The sequence below is a fragment of the Mustela lutreola genome, chromosome 10, assembly GCF_030435805.1.
Source record: "Mustela lutreola isolate mMusLut2 chromosome 10, mMusLut2.pri, whole genome shotgun sequence".
NCBI lineage: Eukaryota > Metazoa > Chordata > Mammalia > Carnivora > Mustelidae > Mustela > Mustela lutreola.
In genome coordinates, this window is record NC_081299.1 from 23375106 (window position 1) to 23396307 (window position 21202).

General features: G+C 48.0%; 1 protein-coding gene across 1 annotated transcript; it reads left to right on the forward strand.

Moving 5' to 3' along the window:
- Positions 1 to 449: 449 nt before the first annotated feature.
- On the forward strand, positions 450 to 20369 carry LOC131810478 (antizyme inhibitor 2-like). The gene is given in 9 exon segments (XM_059138499.1): positions 450 to 470; positions 13648 to 13889; positions 15542 to 15678; positions 15681 to 15727; positions 16300 to 16447; positions 18482 to 18520; positions 18523 to 18581; positions 19418 to 19635; positions 20348 to 20369. Coding segments are annotated over 9 exon segments (933 nt in total).
- The last annotated feature ends 833 nt before the right edge of the window (positions 20370 to 21202 follow it).

Here is a 21202-nt window from a genome sequence, read left to right on the forward strand (position 1 = left end):
TTGTTTAAGCAGTTAACCAGTTGATAAATATTTGGGTTGTTTGCCCTTTAGAATTATTATAAATAATGCTGCCATGACCTTTCACATACGAGGATTTGTTTGAACACCTGCTTTCATTTCTGTCGGGTACACACATACTGAGGAACGGGCACGAAACTTTTGTTTATGAACGTGCTGTTGTCCCACGCCGATCGGTAGGGGGCTGTCATTGCCCTGGCTGCCCAGAGAGGCGTGGCAGGGTCCCCACGCCTACTGCTCCCTGCCTCTCCTCTAGGCGATAAGCCAGAGTGTGCACTGTGTAGATCTCTTCTCTGACAACTTCTGAACCAGTGCCTGGAGCCAGACCAGCCTGAGCCATGACAGTCTGAGCAGGACGCTTCCACCCAGCTAGGTGTCTTTAAAACATTTAGTAACCAAAGCAGGACGATTGATCCACTCTCCGGTAGGACATGAACCCTGAGGTGTCCCAGGTAAAGAAAGTGACTTCGAACTTATTTTTTGAGCAAATGGAGACTCCATTTCCTCACCTATAAAACAGCGATGATAAGATCTTCATTTGTTCACCCACTTGTGCACCTGTCGTATGCCAGACCTTGATCTAGGCACCAAGAACAGGGGCGCCTGGGTGGCTCAGTGGTTTAAGCCTCTGCCTTTGGCTCAGGTCATGATCTCAGGGTCCTGGGATCGAGTCCCACGTCGGGCTCTCTGCTCAGTGGGGAGCCTGCTTCCTCCTCTCTCTCTGCCTGCCTCTCTGCCTACTTGTGATCTCTCTCTGTCTATCAAATAAAAAAAAAAAAATCTTTAGGCACCAAGAACACGATGGTCAGAGAAGACGGGGTGCCTGCCATCATGGGGCTGACAGCCTGCTGGAGGAGATAAACATACACCCAGTAGTCACGCAACCACACGTGGAGATGTAAATGTGTCAAGGGCTGTGATGGAAAGGGAGCCAGTGCTGTGAGCTTCCAATGCGGGAAGGTCCAGACTTCTTGGAAGGGAATGCAAGACTTCTCCGAGGAAGTGATCCCTGAGCTGAGGTCTGAAGCAGGAGTGCAGAGATATCTCGCGATCTTAACTGACATTTCCCTGATGACCCGTGATGTCGGGCACTGCTTTGTATGTCTATTGGACAATTAAAGACTCGTGTGTGCTTGTGTGTGTCTAGGTGTGTATGTGAAGTGCTTGTTTAACTCTATTTCCCCCCAGCTGTATTGAGGTATAATTGACAAATAAAAACACAATAAACTTAAAGCATACATTTGATAAAGTGGTGGTTGATGGGCACATGATAATGCTTACTTTTGCTAAGGGGATGGCTGGATACACATAGACACGTAAAATGATTCCCAAGTCAAGTTAATGGACACAGTCATTGCCTCACATAGTTTCATTGTTTCTTTCTTTGGTGGGAACATGTAAGATCTACTCACTAAGCAATTTTCAAGGATACAATATTACTAAAAACAGTCACTTACTCATCCTATAGCTGGAAGTTGGCACTCTCGGCAGTCTCTCCCCTGTTTCCCCACCCCCAACCCCCAGCAGCCATCAGTCCACTCTGTTTTTAGGAGTTTGACTTTCTTTTTTAGATTCCATGGATAAGTAACACCCTACTAGATGCTGATGGTCTCTCTCTAGCTTGTTTGACTTAGCATGACACTCTCCAGCTTCATCCATGTTGCCACAAACGGCAGGATTTCTTTTTTTTCTTTTTTAAGAGATTTATTTACTGTTTTAGAAAGAGAGAGAGAGAGAGCTGGAGAAGCCAATGGTTCTTAACCTCTTCTGTGATATGAGCCCCTGACAACTCGGGACACCTAAGGACCCCGTCTCGGAATGTTTTTAAATGTACGAAAATAAAATGTGTAAGCTTGCAAGGTAACCACTTATATTAAAATACAGTCATCAACATCATCAATAACCTTATGCTAGAATAATAGGTGTTTTTAATTAACATATAACATAGTAAGACATTTTTAATATAGGTAAGTCAAAGTTTTGATTTCATTTTAAAATGATGCATCAAAGTCAGGGCAGATGTTGCCCAGTTTTGCAACTGTTGGACCCACCTCCTTTTGCTTAGTTATCAACAAATTATGTAGGTAGGCGGTCGTGGAAAAACTATTCTACCTTGGTCACCATTGTGAGCTCATAGGATGTTGTTGTTTGGTGAGTTGCCTGACATTGACTAGCACTGCTGCTGGAGATCATATGAGAGGATCTTGATCCCATGTGTTCAGCAGCAAGTTAATTTAGAAGTCATGACGAACGTAGGTGATATTTTGAGATCAACGGTAATGCACTATGAATAACCGATTACCATCAGTGACCAAGACATGGGCGCTGCTCCTATGGCTGCAGTTTGCTACCTACACACCTCATTGAGAAAATGATAGATTTTTAGAGGGAGGTTTGTGCAAAGAAAGATGCATTTTCTTTCCTGGGTTCGCAGACCCCTTGAATTCTGTCCGTGGCCCTCAAGTCAAGGATGTAAGTTGTGTATTTCCACCTCCCGTGGAGGGAATATCAATGTTATCCAAATTTGAGTGGCTGGAAAATCTCCATGCTAAGGAAGGTTGGGGCGGGTGCGGGGGAGGCCACGAAGGAGTGTCCACTCCATACCTTTTCCATGGATCTTTCATGAACCTGGCAGGATCAGTCATAAATACTTCCCTGGCTTTAGCCCTGAAAGTCTCATGCCCCAGCATCCCCCCAGACCTGGGCAAACCAGTTCAGCTAGTCATTCTGTTTCGCCAGCCTTCTCTGTAATCTCTGGGCTTGTGTGAATTCAACGATTTGGCCTCGTCCACCTGAACTTCCACTTAACCCTGCAGGCCATATCAGATGGCAGTGGGTTAGCGTCCCGAAAACCGTCATCATACTCAGGTTCTGTCTCTTTGGGTTTTATTCTCTGCTCTCTTGGGGACTTGCAAGATCATCTTCCCTCTACCCTGTGGGACTTGCAGGCAGGCCGTGGGAGAATAAGAAGGTCCTTTCTTCCTTGTAGAGTATAAAACCAGAGATGCTTCCTTGCACACGTCGGCATTAGCAGAGGACCTTTCCCTGCTAATGGCAAATGGTAGTGACAAATCTCTGAGTCAAAAGCCTCAGTTTCCTTATCTGAGAAGTGGGATGATTAGAGAAGATTGGCTATTCTTAACCTGCCAATTTTTTTTTGGTGAGAGAAGGAAAAAAAGTAAGAGCTTCTGTTTGATTCTCAAAAATGGTCTGTGATCAGGAAAGGTTCAGATCCCTTGGATTTGATAGTTTCTAGAGGCCCTCTGGATATTCTGTCATCACTACCGGCACCACTAAGGTGACCAGCTGTCCTGACTTGCCCAGCACTGAGGGATTTCCTGGGAGGCAGGATTTTCAGTACTCAAACCAGGACAGTCCTGGGCAAACTGGGGGATGGTTGGTCACCCTAATTGCCATGACTGTCACTACCACTGTCATTACCATCATCATCAGCCCCCCAAGCCCCAACGTCATAGCCATCCTCCTCCCCATTGCCGCCATTACTACCACCTCGTCCTCATCATCACCGGGACGGTCATGTTCATCTATAATTTATTAGACTCCTACTGTAAACTAAATGCCTTACACACATTATCTCATAACTTCATTACAATGCCATAAGGTCAGGACTCATTCTCAAGAACTCAGGCTTAGGAATGTGACAGTCGTGGGTTCAAATCTCACTTCTGTCAATTACCTTTTGCAAACATGGCTGCTGCTTCTTCTTCTTCTTTTTTTTTTTTTTTAATTTTCCCCAATTCTAATACTTTGCCCTTGCTCTCTGCTGTACATCTCTGTCTCTAGCACTGGATTTCAGGATGTTTGAGAGAAAGCATTCATTTTGTTTATTTTCCTCCATCCTCCCGCCTCACTCAAGAGACCAATATATTATATTGGGGCACCTGGGTGGCCCAGTCGGTTAAGCATCTGCCTTCTGCTCAGGTCGTGATTGGGATCAAGTCCCATATCAGGCTCCTTGCTAACAGGAAGCCTACCTCTCCCTCTCCCTCTCTCCTTCCCCTTGCTCATGTTCTCTCTCTCTCTCAAATAAAGAAATAAGGTCTTTAAAAAAAAGAGGCTATATAGAAGCATCTGTAAATAACAATATAGTTGACCCTTGAACAGCACAGTTTTGAACTGCGTTGGTGAACTTACATGTGGATTTTTTCCATAAATATAGTACAGGACTGTAAATGTACTTTCCTTATGATTTTATAAAAACATTTTCTTTTCTCTAGCTTACTTTATTGTACAAATACAGTATATAATACACATAACATACAAAACAGGGGTTAACTGATTTTTTCTGTTATTGGTAAAGCTCCTGGTCACCAGTAGGCTACTAGTAGTTAAGTTTTAGGGAGCTTAGAGTTACACACACATTTTTAACTGTGTGTGGAGTCAGTGCCCCTAACTGTGTTGTTTAAGGGTCAACTGTAATTGTTAGAATAATTGTTATATAGGGGCACCTGGGTGACTCAGTGGGTTAAAGCCTCTGCCTTTGGCTCAGGTCATGATCCTAGGGTCCTGGGATCAAGCTTAGCAGGGAGACTGCTTCCCCCTCTCTCTCTGCCTACCTCTCTGAATACTTGTGATCTCTGTCAAATAAATAAATAAAATCTTTTTTTAAAAAAGAGTATTTGTTATATAATAGATCAGACAATAGTGCTTAGTTTGTGCTAGGCTTTTTCTAAGCACTTTGCATGTATCAAGTCTTTTCAGACTTCATTTATTACATTATACAGAAACAAGAGCAAAGAAAAAGTGTAGACGATAAATGCCAGATAGGATGGTATGTTTTATTGTATGCAAATTATACCTCAATAAAGTTAATCTGAAAAATAAAACTTAAGATAGTAGAAATAAATGCATGTTTGTCAGGCATCACAATAAATGCAAATGGATAAAATTTTGTGGTTTCTCAAATAGGATTAAAAATGAAAGATACTTCAGGGCACCTGGGGGGCTCAGTCGGTTAATTGTCTGACTTTTGATTTTGGCTCAGGTCATGATCTCAGTGTCCTGAGAGCAAGCCCTGCATGGGCCTCTGTGCTGAGCTTGGAGCCTGCTTGGGATTCTCTCTCTCTCTCTCTCCCTCTGCTCCTCCATCTCTGCTCACATGCTCTCTCTCTCTTTCTATCTCTCCAAAAAAAAAAAAAAAAAGATACATCTACATACCATTTGCAAGGGTCAGACCTAAAACACAGTGATCCAAAAAAGGAAAGTAAATTGATGGAAAAAGGTGCAATGAGCAGATGTTAACCCAGAGAAAGCTGGTATCTCAGTATTAATGCAAACCTCACCTTTACTCAGATAAAGGACCACTCTGTAGAGTTAGAAATAGTTTCAGGAGAGCTACGTGAACCAGTAATGATAACCTAAGAACTAGAGATTGAAAAACATCAAATTGCAAAATGATACAATGTGACACCATTTATGTTAAATTTTTAAAAAGATTTTATTTGTTTATTTGGCAGACAGAGATCATAAGCAGGCATTTAGGCAGGCAAAGAGAGAGGGAGGGAAGCAGCCTCCCCACTGAGTAGGTTTATGGGCAAAAGTCTTTATTAGGGGTCTAAGAGAGTCATCATTTAATAATTTTAAAAAATTTGCCTAGAAATTATAATGAGCCTAAACCTTTCCAGATCCAACAATGTAGCCTTGAATTATATAAAGCAAAGATCGATAGACATACAGGGAGAAATCTACAAATAGACAATTAGGCTGGTATTTTTAGATATGTCTTTATAGTAAATGATATATCAAACAGACAATAGAAAAGTAAGAATACAAACACATGAGTGGAGTATGCAAAAACTGTTGGAGATAGAGAGAGCTAAGAAAGTAGATTCCTTAAAAATTAGTCACGAAGGCAAATAGCATCTTACATTGGCAAGATGTGGAGGGCCAGCAGTCACATGTCTGCAGGAGGTGTACCTCCGAGGGCCATCGCTTTGGAAAGAAAGGAGGCAACATTGGGTCCACCTGATGAGGAACCTACCTGTGACCCAGCAATTCTACTGACGGGTGTTTACTCTAGAGAATCCTCACCCACATGCACAGGTGACATGTCCAAAGCTGGTTAGAAGCTCCATTTATAATAATAAAAAGTGTGAAAAACTTATCAGGACTCAGTTAAGGATGGGTAAATAACCTCACCTTTGCTCAGATAAAGGACCACTCTGTAGAGTTAGAAATAGTTTCAGGAGAGCTATGTGAACCAGTAATGATAACCTAAGAACTAGAGATTGAAAAACATCAAATTGCAAAATGATACAATGTGACACCATTTATGTTAAATTTTTAAAAAGATTTTATTTGTTTATTTGGCAGACAGAGATCATAAGCAGGCATTTAGGCAGGCAAAGAGAGAGAGGGAGGGAAGCAGCCTCCCCACTGAGCAGAGAGCCCGATGCGGGGCTCGATCCCAGGACTCTGGGATCATGACCTGAGCCGAAGGCAGAGGCTCTAACCCACTGAGCCACCCAGGTGCCCCGATATTAATTTTTTTATGCACAAAAATGATACTCTGTGTTGTCTGTGGACACATGCATAAGCAGAACTCCAAAAACATACATGGTGATGATACCGAGCAATTTAAAGATTTCCCTGTGGGGAAGAAGGGAGAAAGGAGGAGTCCTGGCCATAGATAGCTACACCCTTAATCCGGACTGGGAGCTGAGCATGGAGAGGGGGACCCTCTTCATTTCTGTTGGGGAGGGGTCAGATTTGAAGGGAACCCTAGTTCTGCTATCTGTCAGGCGTGAATTTGGGCTTGTGATCTTGTGCAAGTCCCAGGACTTCTTGGGACCTTAGTTTTCCTACCTGTGAAAAAGACTGGAGGTGCGTGCCATAGAGAGGAGAAGGCTCAACTGACTCGATCTTGACCTTCATGTTGGCAGAAGCTTGCCATGGACAGGCAGGGGTTACACTGATTTGTGCTGTGTGGCTTCAAAGAACAGAGCTGGAAGCAAGAAGTGGGCATTTGAATTCAACAGCTCTGGGTCAAAACTACCACTCAAGAACTGCTCAAAAAGCAGGGGCTATCTGTGTGTGTGTGTGTGTGTGTGTGTGTGTGTGTGTGTGTGTGTGTATTCCTAAGAACAAAATCGAAGAATATTTCCAGCAACCCGTGGGTGCCTGAGTGGCTCAGTGGGTTAAAGCCTCTGCCTTCAGTTCAGGTCATGATCTCAGGGTCCTGGAATCGAGTCCTGCATCAGGCTCTCTGCTTGGCAGGGAGCCTGCTTCCTCCTCTCTCTCTGCCTGCCTCTCTGCCTACTTGTGATCTCTGTCTCTCTGTCAAATAAATAAATAAAAGAATATTTCCAACAACCTAGAAGGCTCCCTCACACCCCCCTCTCAGGGGACAGTCCCCCTACCCAGAAGTAAGGAATCCCCTGACTATCAACACTGATTAATTTTGCTTGTTTTTGGACTTCCATACATAAATGGAATCATGAAGTTTGCATGTAGTATCATTTTGGGTCTGGCTTCTTTTTCTCAGCATTCCCTCTGTGAGACGCATTCGAATTTCTGTATTTAGCATCAGTTTGCTCTTTTTCATTGCTGTGTAGTGTTCGGCAGAATATACATGAATGAATTCATTATTTCTACGGGTTGGTGGACTCTTGGAATGTTCCCAGTTTGGGCCTCCTGTAAAAAAACTTTGAATATTTTTGTACATTTTTAAAAAAGATTTTATTTATTGGACAGAGAGAAACCGTGAGAGAGGGAACACAAGCAGGTGGAGTGGGAGAGGGAGAGCAGGGCAGGGAGCCCGATGCAGGGCTTGATCCCAGGACCCTGGGACCATGACCTGAGCCAAAGGCAGACACCTAACGACTGAGCCACCCAGGCCCTACTATACATTTTTTTAAAAAGTAAGCTCTATGTCCAATATGGGCCTTGAACTCAGGACCCCAAGATCAAGAGCCACGTGCTCCACTGAGTGAGCCAACCAGGCATGTCTCTCGGTGGACAGACTTCTGTTGGGTATTTCTTATTTCTGTTGGATACGTTCTCAGAAAGGGAATTACTGAGTCATAGGGTACGTGTATTTTAGCTTTAGTCAATGCTGTCAAATAGTTTTTCCAAGTGATCTCACCAATTACAACCCCACGAGATAGAATGGGAACTCCAACTGCTCAACATCTTCAAAAACACTGGGCATTGCCAGTCTTTTTTGTTTTCGCCACACTAGGGAGGAGTAGTAGAATCTCATGTGGTTTCAATTTTCATTTCTTCGGTAACTAGTGGTATTGAGGACTTTTCTTATGCTTGTTGATCGTCTGGATACCTTTCACGTGTGTATGTGTGTGTGCATGTATGCGCGTGTGTGGGGTAAGGCTGTGCATTTGACCGGCATTAAAAGATAGCAACTCGTATGCTCAAGATTTTATTTTTGGTTTATTGGACTAAAATTGGACTAAACCAATTTGTATTGGTTCCTTCATCTTTTTGGCTGCAGGAGATGAGAGATTCCGTATAGTTTAGTCATAGAAAATTCTGACTCTCTGGCCATGTCTTATGCCAACAAATTATGACTCTCAGCTTGCCATTTTATTTCTCTAAATTCTCTAGTACCCTTATTAGAAGTTATTCCACCCCAATGCTTATTTTCCTAGTGCCTTTTGTGTCATTCTACTCGCAGGAACATTGGGTCCCTTACTTTCAGGGAAATTCATTCCAGCTGACAACAGAAATAGTTTAATTAACGACTATCTCACCACTACACACCCTGGCCACCAGAATCAGTTTTATAATACTAGCTGGTTCTTATTGCCTTCAGGTCAGCCTGATAGAGCCTGGGTCATACTCACACATCCTGGCTGCAAGGGAGTCTGGGAAAGTCCGTTTCTCGCTTTCCCGTGACACAGGTGTTCAAAGATGCTGAGCATCCACCAGACATAATAAACAGCTGTTCTAGGGCCCACATTTGGGTTTTTAAGACAAAAAGTGTTAGAAACCCTGGTTTAGATGATCTCTAAGGCCCTAAAATGCCAACATTATCGTCATCATTAACTAGTTTAATGAGTTCTTAACCAGTGTCACAAACGCACTAGGCTGTAGGCGTTCCATGCATTATCTCATTACTCTCCATGAGCCTATTAAGTAGATTCTATTACTGTGCTGCCTCTCTGTGCCTTGGTTTCATTGCCTATAAAATGGGGATAATAACCATAACTACATCCGTAAAGCTTTGTGAGTACTCAGTGGTTTGCTGCCTGGCAAGGGGTATGGTCATGAGTAAGTTCTTGATAAATAATGACATGATCTTCATCATCACCATCATCTACATTTGGCACATTAAATTCTGTGTGTGTTGTCACTGAGTTATGCAGCCTTTTATTTATTTTTTTTGAAAGATTTTATTTGTTTGTTTGTTTGTTTGTTTGAGTGGTAGGGGAGAGCAGAGCAAGAGGGACAAGCAGACTCACGGCTGAGCACGGAGCCTGACCTGAGGCTGGCCCTCGTGACCCTGAGATCATGACCTGACCCAAAACCAAGAGTCAGATGCTTAAATAACTGAGCCCCTATGCTGCCTTTTAATTCCTAGGAACAGAGGCTAGGAGGTTACCAGAACTGGGTTCAGAGTCCTGCTCTCTGTCGGTCACTATGTGACCTTGAGTGAGTCTTTTCATCTCCTTGAATAGAATGGGAATATTAAGTCTTCCTCTGTGCTCTCTAGTTATCTATAGATCTATGGCTTTCACAACACCAGTGATTCCTTGAGGAAAAAGAGCCTGTTTTACTCATCTTTTGGATCTTCCAAGGACCATCATAATTGTTGGGTACTGGTGATTCATTCCAACCATATTTCAGAAGAACCCAGGATGCAAGCCCTCCAGGGAGGACTGGTGGGATGGCCTTGGGGTTGGAGGCTGTGTGTGTCATGGTGCCTTTGTGATAAATTCTGCACTCATCCCCAGGCTAGGAGGCAAGACACAGAACTTGGAACCCCAGGGGAGACCTCATGCTGACCATTGGGATCCACATTCTGCTGTCTGTCAGGGGAGCTTGGGGTAGATGTGCACCAGGCCACTTGCTCACCATGTGTCCTCTAACTCACCGGGTGACATGTGGTGAATTTCTCTGGCCTTTGTTTCTCCATTGGAAAAACCTTAGGGTTCAGTGAATGGAAGTCAGATGGGAAAGTTTGACACAGAAAAGGAGAGACTCAAGGACATATTGACACAAACTTCATGTCCGAAGGGGTTCTGTGGGACCTTTCTTGTCTAAGGAGTTCGGCACTGCCCAGACTTGCCACCTTTCTTCAGCAAAGCAAAGCCCACGCTTCAGCAGACCCAGCCTCTTCTGAAGCCAGGTTGATCCGAAGAAGTGATTGTGTGATTGTAGCCTCACTCCAAATGATCTACCAAAGGGTAATTTCCAGTCTCCTACTGAGGTTTGGTAAGACTCCGTTTCTTCTCCGGCTTTCTTTCTCTCCTCTCCTTTTTCTGGTGTTGTGGAGCCTCAGCAGCTGAGCCGGTTGGTTCTGACCAAATGATTCCTGGAAGCAATAGGAAGCATGATTTCAGCATCCTCCAGGGCGACAGAAGGGCATTTTTGGCAAAGGAAGCAACTGTGCCCGGAAGAGCAAGTCGCTGCAGCTTTGGAGAGAGGCTCAGGGATAACCTGGGTGGTGTCTGCAGCTGGAGAGATGAGAAGGACAAGGAAGGAGCCTCAGGGCTGTGTGCGCGGTAGGAAAAGGGAGGCTGGCAAAGGATTGCAATGAAATGTCTTTCCCTCTCGAATAGCCAAAGGGATATTGAAAAAGAAAGCCAACGTTGGTGGCATCACAATTCCGGACTTCAAGCTCTATTACAAAGCTGTCATCATCAAGACAGCATGGTACTGGCACAAAAACAGACACATAGATCAATGGAACAGAATAGAGAGCCCAGAAATAGACCCTCAACTCTACAGTCAACTAATCTTCGACAAAGCAGGAAAGAATGTCCAATGGAAAAAAGACAGCCTCTTCAATAAATGGTGCTGGGAAAACTGGACAGCCACATGCAGAAAAATGAAATTGGACCATTTCCTTACACCACACACAAAAATAGACTCAAAATGGATGTAGGACCTCAATGTGCGAAAGGAATCCATCAAAATCCTTGAGGAGAACACAGGCAGCAACCTCTTCGACCTCAGCTGCAGCAACATCTTCCTAGGAACAACGCCAAAGGCAAGGGAAGCAAGGGCAAAAATGAACTATTGGGATTTCATCAAGATCAAAAGCTTTTGCACAGCAAAGGAAACAGTTAACAAAATCAAAAGACAACTGACAGAATGGGAGAAGATATTTGCAAATGACATATCAGATAAAGGACTAGTGTCCAGAATCTATAAAGAACTTAGCAAACTCAACACCCAAAGAACAAATAATCCAATCAAGAAATGGGCAGAGGACATGAACAGACATTTCTGCAAAGAAGACATCCAGATGGCCAACAGACACATGAAAAAGTGCTCCATATCACTTGGCATCAGGGAAATACAAATCAAAACCACAATGAGGTATCACCTCACACCAGTCAGAATGGCTAAAATAAACAAGTCAGGAAATGACAGATGCTGGCGAGGATGCGGAGAAAGGGGAACCCTCCTACACTGTTGATGGGAATGCAAGCTGGTGCAGCCACTCTGGAAAACAGCATGGAGGTTCCTCAAAATGTTGAAAATAGAACTGCCCTATGACCCAGCAATTGCACTACTGGGTATTTACCCTAAAGATACAAACATAGTGATCCAAAGGGGCACGTGCACCCGAATGTTTATAGCAGCAATGTCCACAATAGCCAAACTATGGAAAGAACCTAGATGTCCATCAACAGATGAATGGATCAAGAAGATGTGGTATATATACACAATGGAATACTATGCAGCCATCAAAAGAAATGAAATCTTGCCATTTGCGACAACATGGATGGAACTAGAGCGTATCATGCTTAGCGAAATAAGTCAAGCAGAGAAAGACAAGTATCATATGATCTCCCTGATATGAGGAAGTGGTGATGCAACATGGGGGCTTAAGTGGGTAGGAGAAGAATCAATGAAGCAAGATGGGATTGGGAGGGAGACAAACCATAAGTGACTCTTAATCTCACAAAACAAACTGAGGGTTGCTGGGGGGAGGGGGTTTAGGAGAAGGGGGTGGGATTATGGACATTGGGGAGGGTATGTGCTTTGGTGAGTGCTGTGAAGTGTGTAAACCCGGTGATTCACAGACCTGTACCCCTGGGGATAAAAATATATGTTTATAAAAAATAAAAAATTAAAAAAAAAAGAAATGTCTTTCCCTCTTCAAGTGTCTAGCTGGGTCTGGATCAGGTCTAGATGGGATGGTCGTCTTCTTAGAGGGGCTCTTTGGGCTCTGGACGCCACACTCTGCTCCTCTAGCTTCATGCCTGTAATACCAGGCTAATAATACTCGACATGGATCAGTTTTGCAAAGCCTGGGAAATTCCTGTCTCCCTTCGTCAGTGAGCGACGTTCCTTTCTATCCCTCCAGGGGCCAGGCTCCTTCCCCGCCTCTGAGTTTTTGCACCAGCTGCCACCTGTGTCTGGAATGTTCTTCCCTGGTGCTTGGCCTGGTTGGCTCCTCAAGGGTCCAGTTAAAAGTCTTTACCTCTGGGGCGCCTGGGTGATTCAGTGGGTTAAAGCCTCTGTCTTCGGCTCAGGTCATGATCCCAGGGTCCTGTGATCGAGCCCCACATTGGGCTTTCTGCTCACCGGGGAGCCTGCTTCCTCCTCTCTCTCTGCCTGCTTCTCTGCCTATTTGTGATCTGTCTGTCAAATAAATAAAAATAAAATCTAAAAAAAAAAATGTCTTTACCTCTAAGAAGACTCTGATGCCCCTGTGCTTACCCTAGGCCTCCTGGCCTCCTGATCCTTTCTCTGTCCCTCCCCGTCTCTGTTTTGTCCCCAGGGGGCTGGCTTCCAGCAGAGGCCAGCCACTGGGGGGCCTGGCAGGAGACTGGGAGGCCCTGGGAGGAGTCAGGGTATCTTTCCCTCTCCCCTCTGTCCCAGGAATCTTCCTAGGTAGGAGCCCTGTGTCTGAGGTTCCAACTTCCACACAAAGACCCTGGTTTGGGGGAGCACCACTTCTTCCTTTGGAGACAACTTCCTGCTAGGATCTGCTTCCATCAGTTTGCCCTGTTGTTGTTTTTTTTTTCCCCCCTGGTGAGACCCTAATCAATGTCTCTCCCAAGCTAACTGTACCCCCAAATTCTTGCTGAATTCAAAGGACACAGAGATTTTCTCTTCGAGCTGCCGGGGATCTCAGGATGGGCCTGCAGCTCCTAGGACAGTGACCGACACAGGAAATGCTCACTTGATTTTGAAGGAAGAAATGAATGATCTAGGGCCACTGGGTCATGTGTGTGGGGCGGGCAACGGGAGCCAGTGAGTGCGGGGACACAGGCTTTGAGGCACAGGCCCCGTTCCTGTCCAGACATTTCATGCACACCGAACGCTCTTCTTCTTTAAAACGGGGCCAACTCTGCTTTCCCAAGAGCCGTCTACAAGCCTAAGTGGCACAGATGTGCCCACTGCAGTGCTAGGTATAGGGGAGGGAGTCAGTCAAGGGCAGTCCCTTGGGCTTATGCCCCAGCTTTCCGGCCCCAGAGGGCAGGGGTGGATAGCAAGGCAACCCCTGACACCATCCCCCAGGCCAGGTTCGAGCTGGAGCAGGAACTGGGCCTGGGCATGGCCCCCTCGCACATCATCTACACCAACCCTGCCTCCCACATCCCGTACGCTGCCTGCCATGGGGTGTGGCTCCTGACCTTCAACAGCGAAGAGGAGCTGATCAAGGTGGCCCGGCACCTACCCGAGGCCAGGGGGAACCAGCAGGGCAGTGCTGGCAGGTGGAAAATGGGGGGGGCGGTGCACGAAGGACAGCAAGCCTAGGGCCCCGGCCTGTGGAGCTGGGCCTCTGCAACCAGAAGAAGGCAGTCCTATGGGGTGACCCAGGAGAGGCTCAAGCAGCAAAATACAAGCATTTGGGTCAGTGGGCCACTGCCTCCCTGATGCACCTGCGAGCCGAAGAAACATTGCTTATATCTGCATAGACACTGGGCAGACCTGGCATTAGGAGATCTAGGGTCAGGCGACCTCACAGAAAAAGCATTTGCATTGGAGTCCGGGAGACCAGCACGATCAGTGCTTGTGTTTCAGATTCATGGGCACATGCTGTGTGCTCTTGGGAACGTTGTTTAACATCTCTGATCCTATAACATGGCGCCCTACACTTTTTATAATTTTATTATGATAATTATATATATTATATATAAAATTATATAATGATAATTATATTTATAAATGCATCACTTTCTCATTTTTGTTGTCTGGGCAGAAGTCTCTAAGGGGTGAGTGTTTTCGTTCCTTGGGACTCAGTCCAGAACTAGGCAGGGGCCAGTGGGAAGGTAGAGAGAAATTGGGGGTAGGGTGAGGGTGGTGGGGCAGGTGAAGCATCCAGATCTCGGGGCTCACGTGTCTGAGAACCCCTGGCATCTTTCCCACCCTCTCCCAGGCTGGTCCTCCAGCTGTGGACCCAGGACAGCAAGAGCATGTTCCCCCCGAGTGCCTAGTTCAGGAACACTCTGGAGGTATGGGAACATCTGCTCAAGTTGGCCAGGGCCCTGGGGTCAGCTGTGACTGGAGCCAGGTGAGAGGGCTGGTTTTCCCGGCCCGGGAAGCAGGGGTCCTGGGGTTCACGGCCAATCTCTAGTCTTTGCCCTCTGGTCAGCCGTGGCCTCTCTGGGGCTCAAGATGCTTCATCTGTCCCCAGTAAAGAAGCTGGTTGTTATCTGGGACTAGGGCAGGGCAAGCAAGGCAACCGCCTTGGGTGAAAAATGTAAGGTGATGCAAAAAAACCTTAGTACTCTAGATAGATAACATCGTCATATTTTTAAAAATCAAAATTAATGCAAAAAATCCATGATGAGGAAAATATCAAAATTTTAAATAAAGACAGGATTGGAATTCCTGACTTTCCCTTTTGCCTCGGGGTGCACTCACTGTTACCAATTTTGCCTTTATTTAAAATTAAAAATTTTACTCATTGGAGATGTTTTTGCATCAATTTTCCTTCTTAAAAATATCGCATTAAATGCTATTTATCTTGATGGCTCAGTATTTTGGCATGTCCCCTATTGGTTCCTCAGCCCTCTTGTCTGCGGGAGTGGTGGGGGGGGACCCTGGGATTTGGGGTTCTGATCACAAGCCCTCTAAGGAGGGAAAGGGGAACCCTGCAAGGGGGGGGGGCACTGGGAGGCAGCAACGGAGAGAAGTGACGGCCTCACGACCATGAGCCCCCCAACTGGAAGCCAGTCACAGGCGATGTATGTGTCTCCGGGGACACCCACGCGTATATCCAGGGGTGCGTCTCTGTGCGGGCGCCGCAGTCACATGTCCCTCTGTGTGTATCTGTGCTGGTCTCCACCTTTTACCCATGTTGGCGTTTTATAATGCCCCCGGTCTTACTGACCCTTACGTACCGGTGTGCGTTTCTCCACAGGTCACGTGACCTGCGTCCAGCCCCCACGTGGTTTCTGAAGGGCCAGATGGCGGGCACCTTCACCCAGGCCCCGGCTTACTGCCGGCGCCTATTCGAGATGGAAGGGGCCTTCAGGCATGATATGATCCTCCTGGACATCGAAGGGGCTTCCCCCAAGAGGAAGGCTGCAAGCCCAAGTTTGAGGAGGTCAGAGAGGAAGAGGAGATGGAGCCTGGGCTGGGGTCGGTCGGGGCATTGTGCGCCTTTGCTTGCCCGTAGGAGGAGCTATTGTAACGTGCATGAATCACGTGCATCCCTGTGCATCCCAGCCGTAGGGGGGACCTGCCTTTGTTGAGAGGTCTTTGTCTGACTCTGTGCACATGGCCCGCATGCACATGTGAGCACTGTGAGCCTCTGGCCCCCTGTCTGTCTTTAGACATGTTACTTGCTGTCCCTGGTTAAGTTCTAGTCACGTAGAAGTTCACTCTGCCCCCGATCCAGGGAACATCCCATCTTTGCCGAACATGTGTTGATTTCAGTGATTCCGAATTCAGACACCTCCGACTTCACACCAAATTCAGGTGTGACAACCTGTACACTTGCTGTGTGTTTTGGGCAAGTGACTGCCCCTCTCTGGGCCACAATTTCTGTTTCCTCCCTAGTAAAGTGGGGATGATAACACCTCCCCACAGTGCTATTCTGAGAAGGAAGGGCGATGGTGCAAGTAAAGTCCCCCTCATAGGGGCTGGTCATATCAGGGTCTGGGTCTGTCCCTGCAGATGGCAAGTGTGATCAGTGCTGTCATGGACCAGGACTTCCCCGTGGGGAGTGGAGTCAAGATCACTGCAGAGCTGGGACACTTCGATGTGGAGTCTGTCTGCATGGCTGCTGTGAACATCATTGCCAAGAAGACTGTGCTGGAGTCTGGTGGGTGGGCCAGCCCTGGGGTGGGGAGGGCACTGTGCAGACATCCGGAGGAAGAGGATGGACAGAGAGTCTGGGCTCCACCCCCGGTACCTAATTAGCAATTAGCAAGAGACAAACTGTGAATGGGGTATAAGAACAAACCTGTTAGCATCACTGTTGTGTCATTCTCAAGTAGACTGGGAGGGAGAGAACCAAGACAAAGTCTTTACCCTTCCTGAGCAGCCCATGTATTTAAATCGCATTTGTGGAGGAAAAGTCACAGAATACAGCTCATGAGGCCACAGACACTACTGTGCTGCCAACAAGCATTTGAAATTCTTCCAGCAAGTGCTTTCTGACAGGTGCAGATTCTTAAAAGGAAAAATTCACGGAGTCCACTGAGTGCAAATTCTTACAACAAATTCTTACAACAAATATAGGAAGGCAATATTGTTGTTGTTGTGGCCTGAAGGTTAAGGGTGACATGGAGGGTGATAGGAAACCTTTTGACAATTGAGGTTCGCCATGATGGGAGAATTAATTAATTGTTATTTTGCAGCAGGAGCGGGGTGGGGTGGCTGTTCTCACGTGAACTACGCAGAAACTCAATTTCATGACGAAATGGAGAATGCGGATAGATTGCCCCACTCTATTCTGTGGGTTCGAGATAACTGACACATAAATATTTATAAATCCTGTTAATCTCCTCCCTTATCCTTGTGGCAGACGCTGGCCCACAGCTTTTAATCCCAAAGGCGCTTGTGTCGACTGGTTTCATTTCCCCACAAAGTGTGTTAGTTAAAGAATATTTTGATACGCAGCCCAGGATTTTTAGCCTTCGGTTAACAGAAGTCCAAGTTATAAGTATTTGGGGCTTATTATTTTTATTTCCACAATAATAAGAGCTGCTAATAATTATCTATTCTGTGTGAAATACCTATTTTGTCTCATTTCAGCTCGACAATCCTGGGGGATAGTTTTGGTCATTCCCATGTTACAGGTGGAAATACTGAGGCTCAGGGAGAGGATATATTTGTCCACATGGCACGGCTAGTTGGGGTGCAGTGGGCTCCCCCATCTGTGTGGCTGAAACGTTCGTGCCCTTGCTGAACTCTCAGCCTCCAGGATGTCGTGGTGAAGTGGCTTAGGACACCTGGGTCTGGGGTTGCCAGAGTCAGGATCAATAATGGCAGCTGGGAGAGAGAGGAGGAGATGCGGTGACTGACACCAGGGAGAAGATGGTGGGGAGAAGACCCAGAGGAGGGAAAAAACAATATTCAGAAAGATCTGAGCATCTAAGTGGTCCCTGGAATGCCTGTGTGTAATCCTGAGTTTAGATTCAAGAAAGCAATATTCTGGGGGTGCCTGGGTGGCTCAGTTGGTTAAGCAGCTGCCTGCAGCTCGGGTCATGATCCCAGGGTTCTGCGATCGAGACCCACATCGGTCATCCCTGCTCAGCAAAGAGCCTGCTTCTCCCTCTCCCTCTGTCTGCTGCTCTGCCTACTTGTTCTCTCTCTCTCTCTGTTAAATAAATAAATAAAATCTTTAAGAAGAAGAGGAGGAGGGGGAGGAGGGGGAAGAGGGGGAGGAGAAGGAGAAGAAGAAAGCAATATTCTGCGGATTAAGTGACTGTGAAGAATCTGGCCTGGTCGTAGGACACGGGCACCATCCTGAAGGGAAAAGTTTTTACTTACAGTTCTCTAGAAACAGGGGACCTGGGGTGCTGCGCAGGGATGGGGGAGGGGGAAAGCACAGGGTGGAGGCAGGGGCAGAAGAAAGGGGGGAGCAAAAAACCAGAGTGGGAGGCTCCAGTGTGGTTTTCAAGGCGGGAGGAGGCGAGGCAGGTAAGGCAGCTGGGCAGAGGGAAGAGCGGGAACCCAGAAGACAGACCCCAACCTGGCACGGGGTCAAGAAGACTCCTGGAGCAGAGAGCAGGAGTTCTCCTGCACCGGGCCCTGGATTGGAGCCGCTTCTGAGGGTTCTGTGCTGGGGTGTGGATCATCAGTGCTGACACTGGCCATGTGCCCCTCAGGGCTGCCCTTTCTCTGCTCCCAGGAGGCCACCAGAAGCTGGTGTACTACCTCAATGACGGTCACATGGCATCTTCCGCATCTTCCTCAGGGAGGCTGTCCCCAGGATGCCCATTGTGGTGAAGGTAAGGGGGCCCTGTGTGGCTCAGGTACTCCTGGTCTCTGAGGCCACTGTGTGCAGCCCCCAGTCCTGAGAGGCAGGGATCGTCATGGCCAGGTGGGGAGGGGAAGGAGCTCAGAAGGGTGCCATGGTACGTGCGTGTCCAGGGACATGCACACAGGTGTCTGTGTGCACCTGCACCTGCACTTCGGGGGGGGGGGGTGTGCTGCCGATATACACCTGTGTGGGTGGGGTGTGTGTGTGCAGACTCGTGGGTCTGTAGGTGTGCGTGCGCATCTGTTTGACTCTGTGTGTGTTTCCATGTGCATCTCTGCATGCATGCGTTTTGTTTCCAGAATCCTTGACTGCTGGCGGTGCAGGAGACTTAGGGAGGAGAGATTCTCAAACGTGGCTGCACATTAGATCACCCGGGGAGCTTTAAGAGACACTAATGCCCAGGCAGTCCCCCAGACAGCTGAAATCAGAATCCCACGGGGAGTTGAAAGCCTGGCATCTGTCCTTTGTGGAAACTGCCCAGGTGATTCCAATGGGCCACCTAGTGTGAGGTCAGTATGTTGAGTTATGGGTGAATAAAATCTTCCTGTTGTGTAGGAGAAAGATGAGATCCCATCTGTGCCTGCTCCTCTGAATGGACGGCGGGGCTGTGTCACTAGACTATTAACCCCATGAGGGCAGGGTTGAGAACGGTGCCTGGCACATAGGGACCCCTCCCTCATTGGTTGCGGTGGGGTGGCTGATAAGTGTCCCTGCAGGAGGGAGCCCGCTGGGGTCTTGCAGGCATGCCTGGCCAGCTGGGAAGTGGCTCTCCCTTCTCTGAATCCCTGCTCTTTGCTCCCGGAGGAGTTCTGCTCAGAGCCGCCCCTCTTCCCCTGTACCCTCTACAGGGTCACGTGTGATGCCTTTGATGAACTCTTCCCAGGGGAGCTGCGGATGCCTGGGCTGGATGTGGGTGACGGGCTCGTCTTCCCCTCCACGGGCGCTTCTGCCTCCACCATGAGCTCCACTTTCAACAGCCTCCTGCCCACAGCCGTCTGCTGTGCCCTGGAAGCCGAGCTCAGGTGTCCGGATGGAGAGAACAGGGGCGGGGCACTGAGGGGATCACATCAGGATCTGTGTTTGGCAAGGAGAATATGGCTAAGTTCTGTGGTCCCAAACCCAAGAAATACCCTCCTCCCCCAAAGGCCCCCAGCAAAGCCCAAAGTGCCCACTGTAGCTGCTCCCCTGGGGTTAGCGCACAGTAGCCCCTGCCCCGGGTAGCTCTGCAACTCTGAGCTGTGCACGCCCTTGGGGGCAGAACCAGGCGGCCCCTTGGCCCCAGCTGACCCTCGGTCCCTCGGCCAGGCCCCCACTTGGCTCTGTTCGTGACTGCTGCCCAGTTTCCTTCTCAGATGTCCATCCCTTCCCTACCAGCTTCAGCGTTCCTCAAAGGCTCGGCCCCAGAGTTGCCTCTCTGTCCAAGCTAGGGCTCAGCCTCCGGGTGGGGAGGGGGCTCTAGAACCTTCCTTCACTGGCACATCCCTTCCACAGGAGCCTGCTGGGGACAGCACCTTAGGTTGGCAGGTGGACTCGTAAGTGCTCCAGACACCTTGGTAAGCCACGTGGGGAATCGTGGCGGGGTGGGGGTGGGGGACGCAAGGGTTCAGGTGCTTCTGAGTGTGATGAGACAACTTACAAGGTTCAGAACTGGTTTTCTCCTCAGATGGGCCTGACTGAAGTCAATGTTAGCAACTTGAACAGCCGCCTCCATGCTCCCTGCTCCTTACCCCCCAGGCCCCTAGACAGGGAGGGCTGACAACCCTGTGCCCTGACAGCAAGTAGCCCCCCCCCCCCCCGAAGACCATGTCCTGGACGTGAGGCGACCTGTGCCGACCAGGACATTCTTTTCATTCAGTTAGTCACCCCTGTGCCAATGCAGGAAGGTCTGCGTGAGCTACGGCCCCCGTGCTCATGGTGAGAACACTGGGTCAGACAGGCCTGGAGTGAGTCCAGGCTCCAGCACATACCAGCAGGGGTGTCAGTGCCTCAGTTTCCCCTCGGATCATAGTACCCCCCTCACAGGGTTGTTGAGAGGAGTATGTCCAATAATGCAAACCCTCACGCAAGGTCAGTTCGTGTCCGGGGCCCTGCCTCTGGCTGCCGCTGGTCCCAGGCTGGCCCACTCAGAGCTCGGCCCCCCACACCGCCCCAGAGTCTGGGGGTCCTCAGGAAGCAGGCATAGCCTCTGACCACACAGCTAATGGGCCAGCACTGTAGGGCGCAGACCTGGCCATGGCTAGAAGCCCCCAGGCTGGGAGGTTGGAAGGACGATGTGTGAAAACAACCAGCTCCAAGGCAGGGCGGACAGCACTGCGTGTCCTCTAGGCACGCTCGAGCTTTAAAAACAGTATTTGGGGAGCGCCTGGGTGGCTCAGTGGGTTAAAGCCTCTGCCTTGGGCTCAGGTCATGCTCCTAGGGTCCTGGGATTGAGCCCCGCATCAGGCTCTCTGTTCAGCAGGGGGCGTGCTTACTCCTCTCTCTCTGCCTACTTCTGATCTCTGTCAAATAAATAAAATCTTTAAAAACAAAACAAACAAACAAACAAACAAAAAACAGTATTTGGGGAGCTCTGAGCTCAAAAGGAAAAGG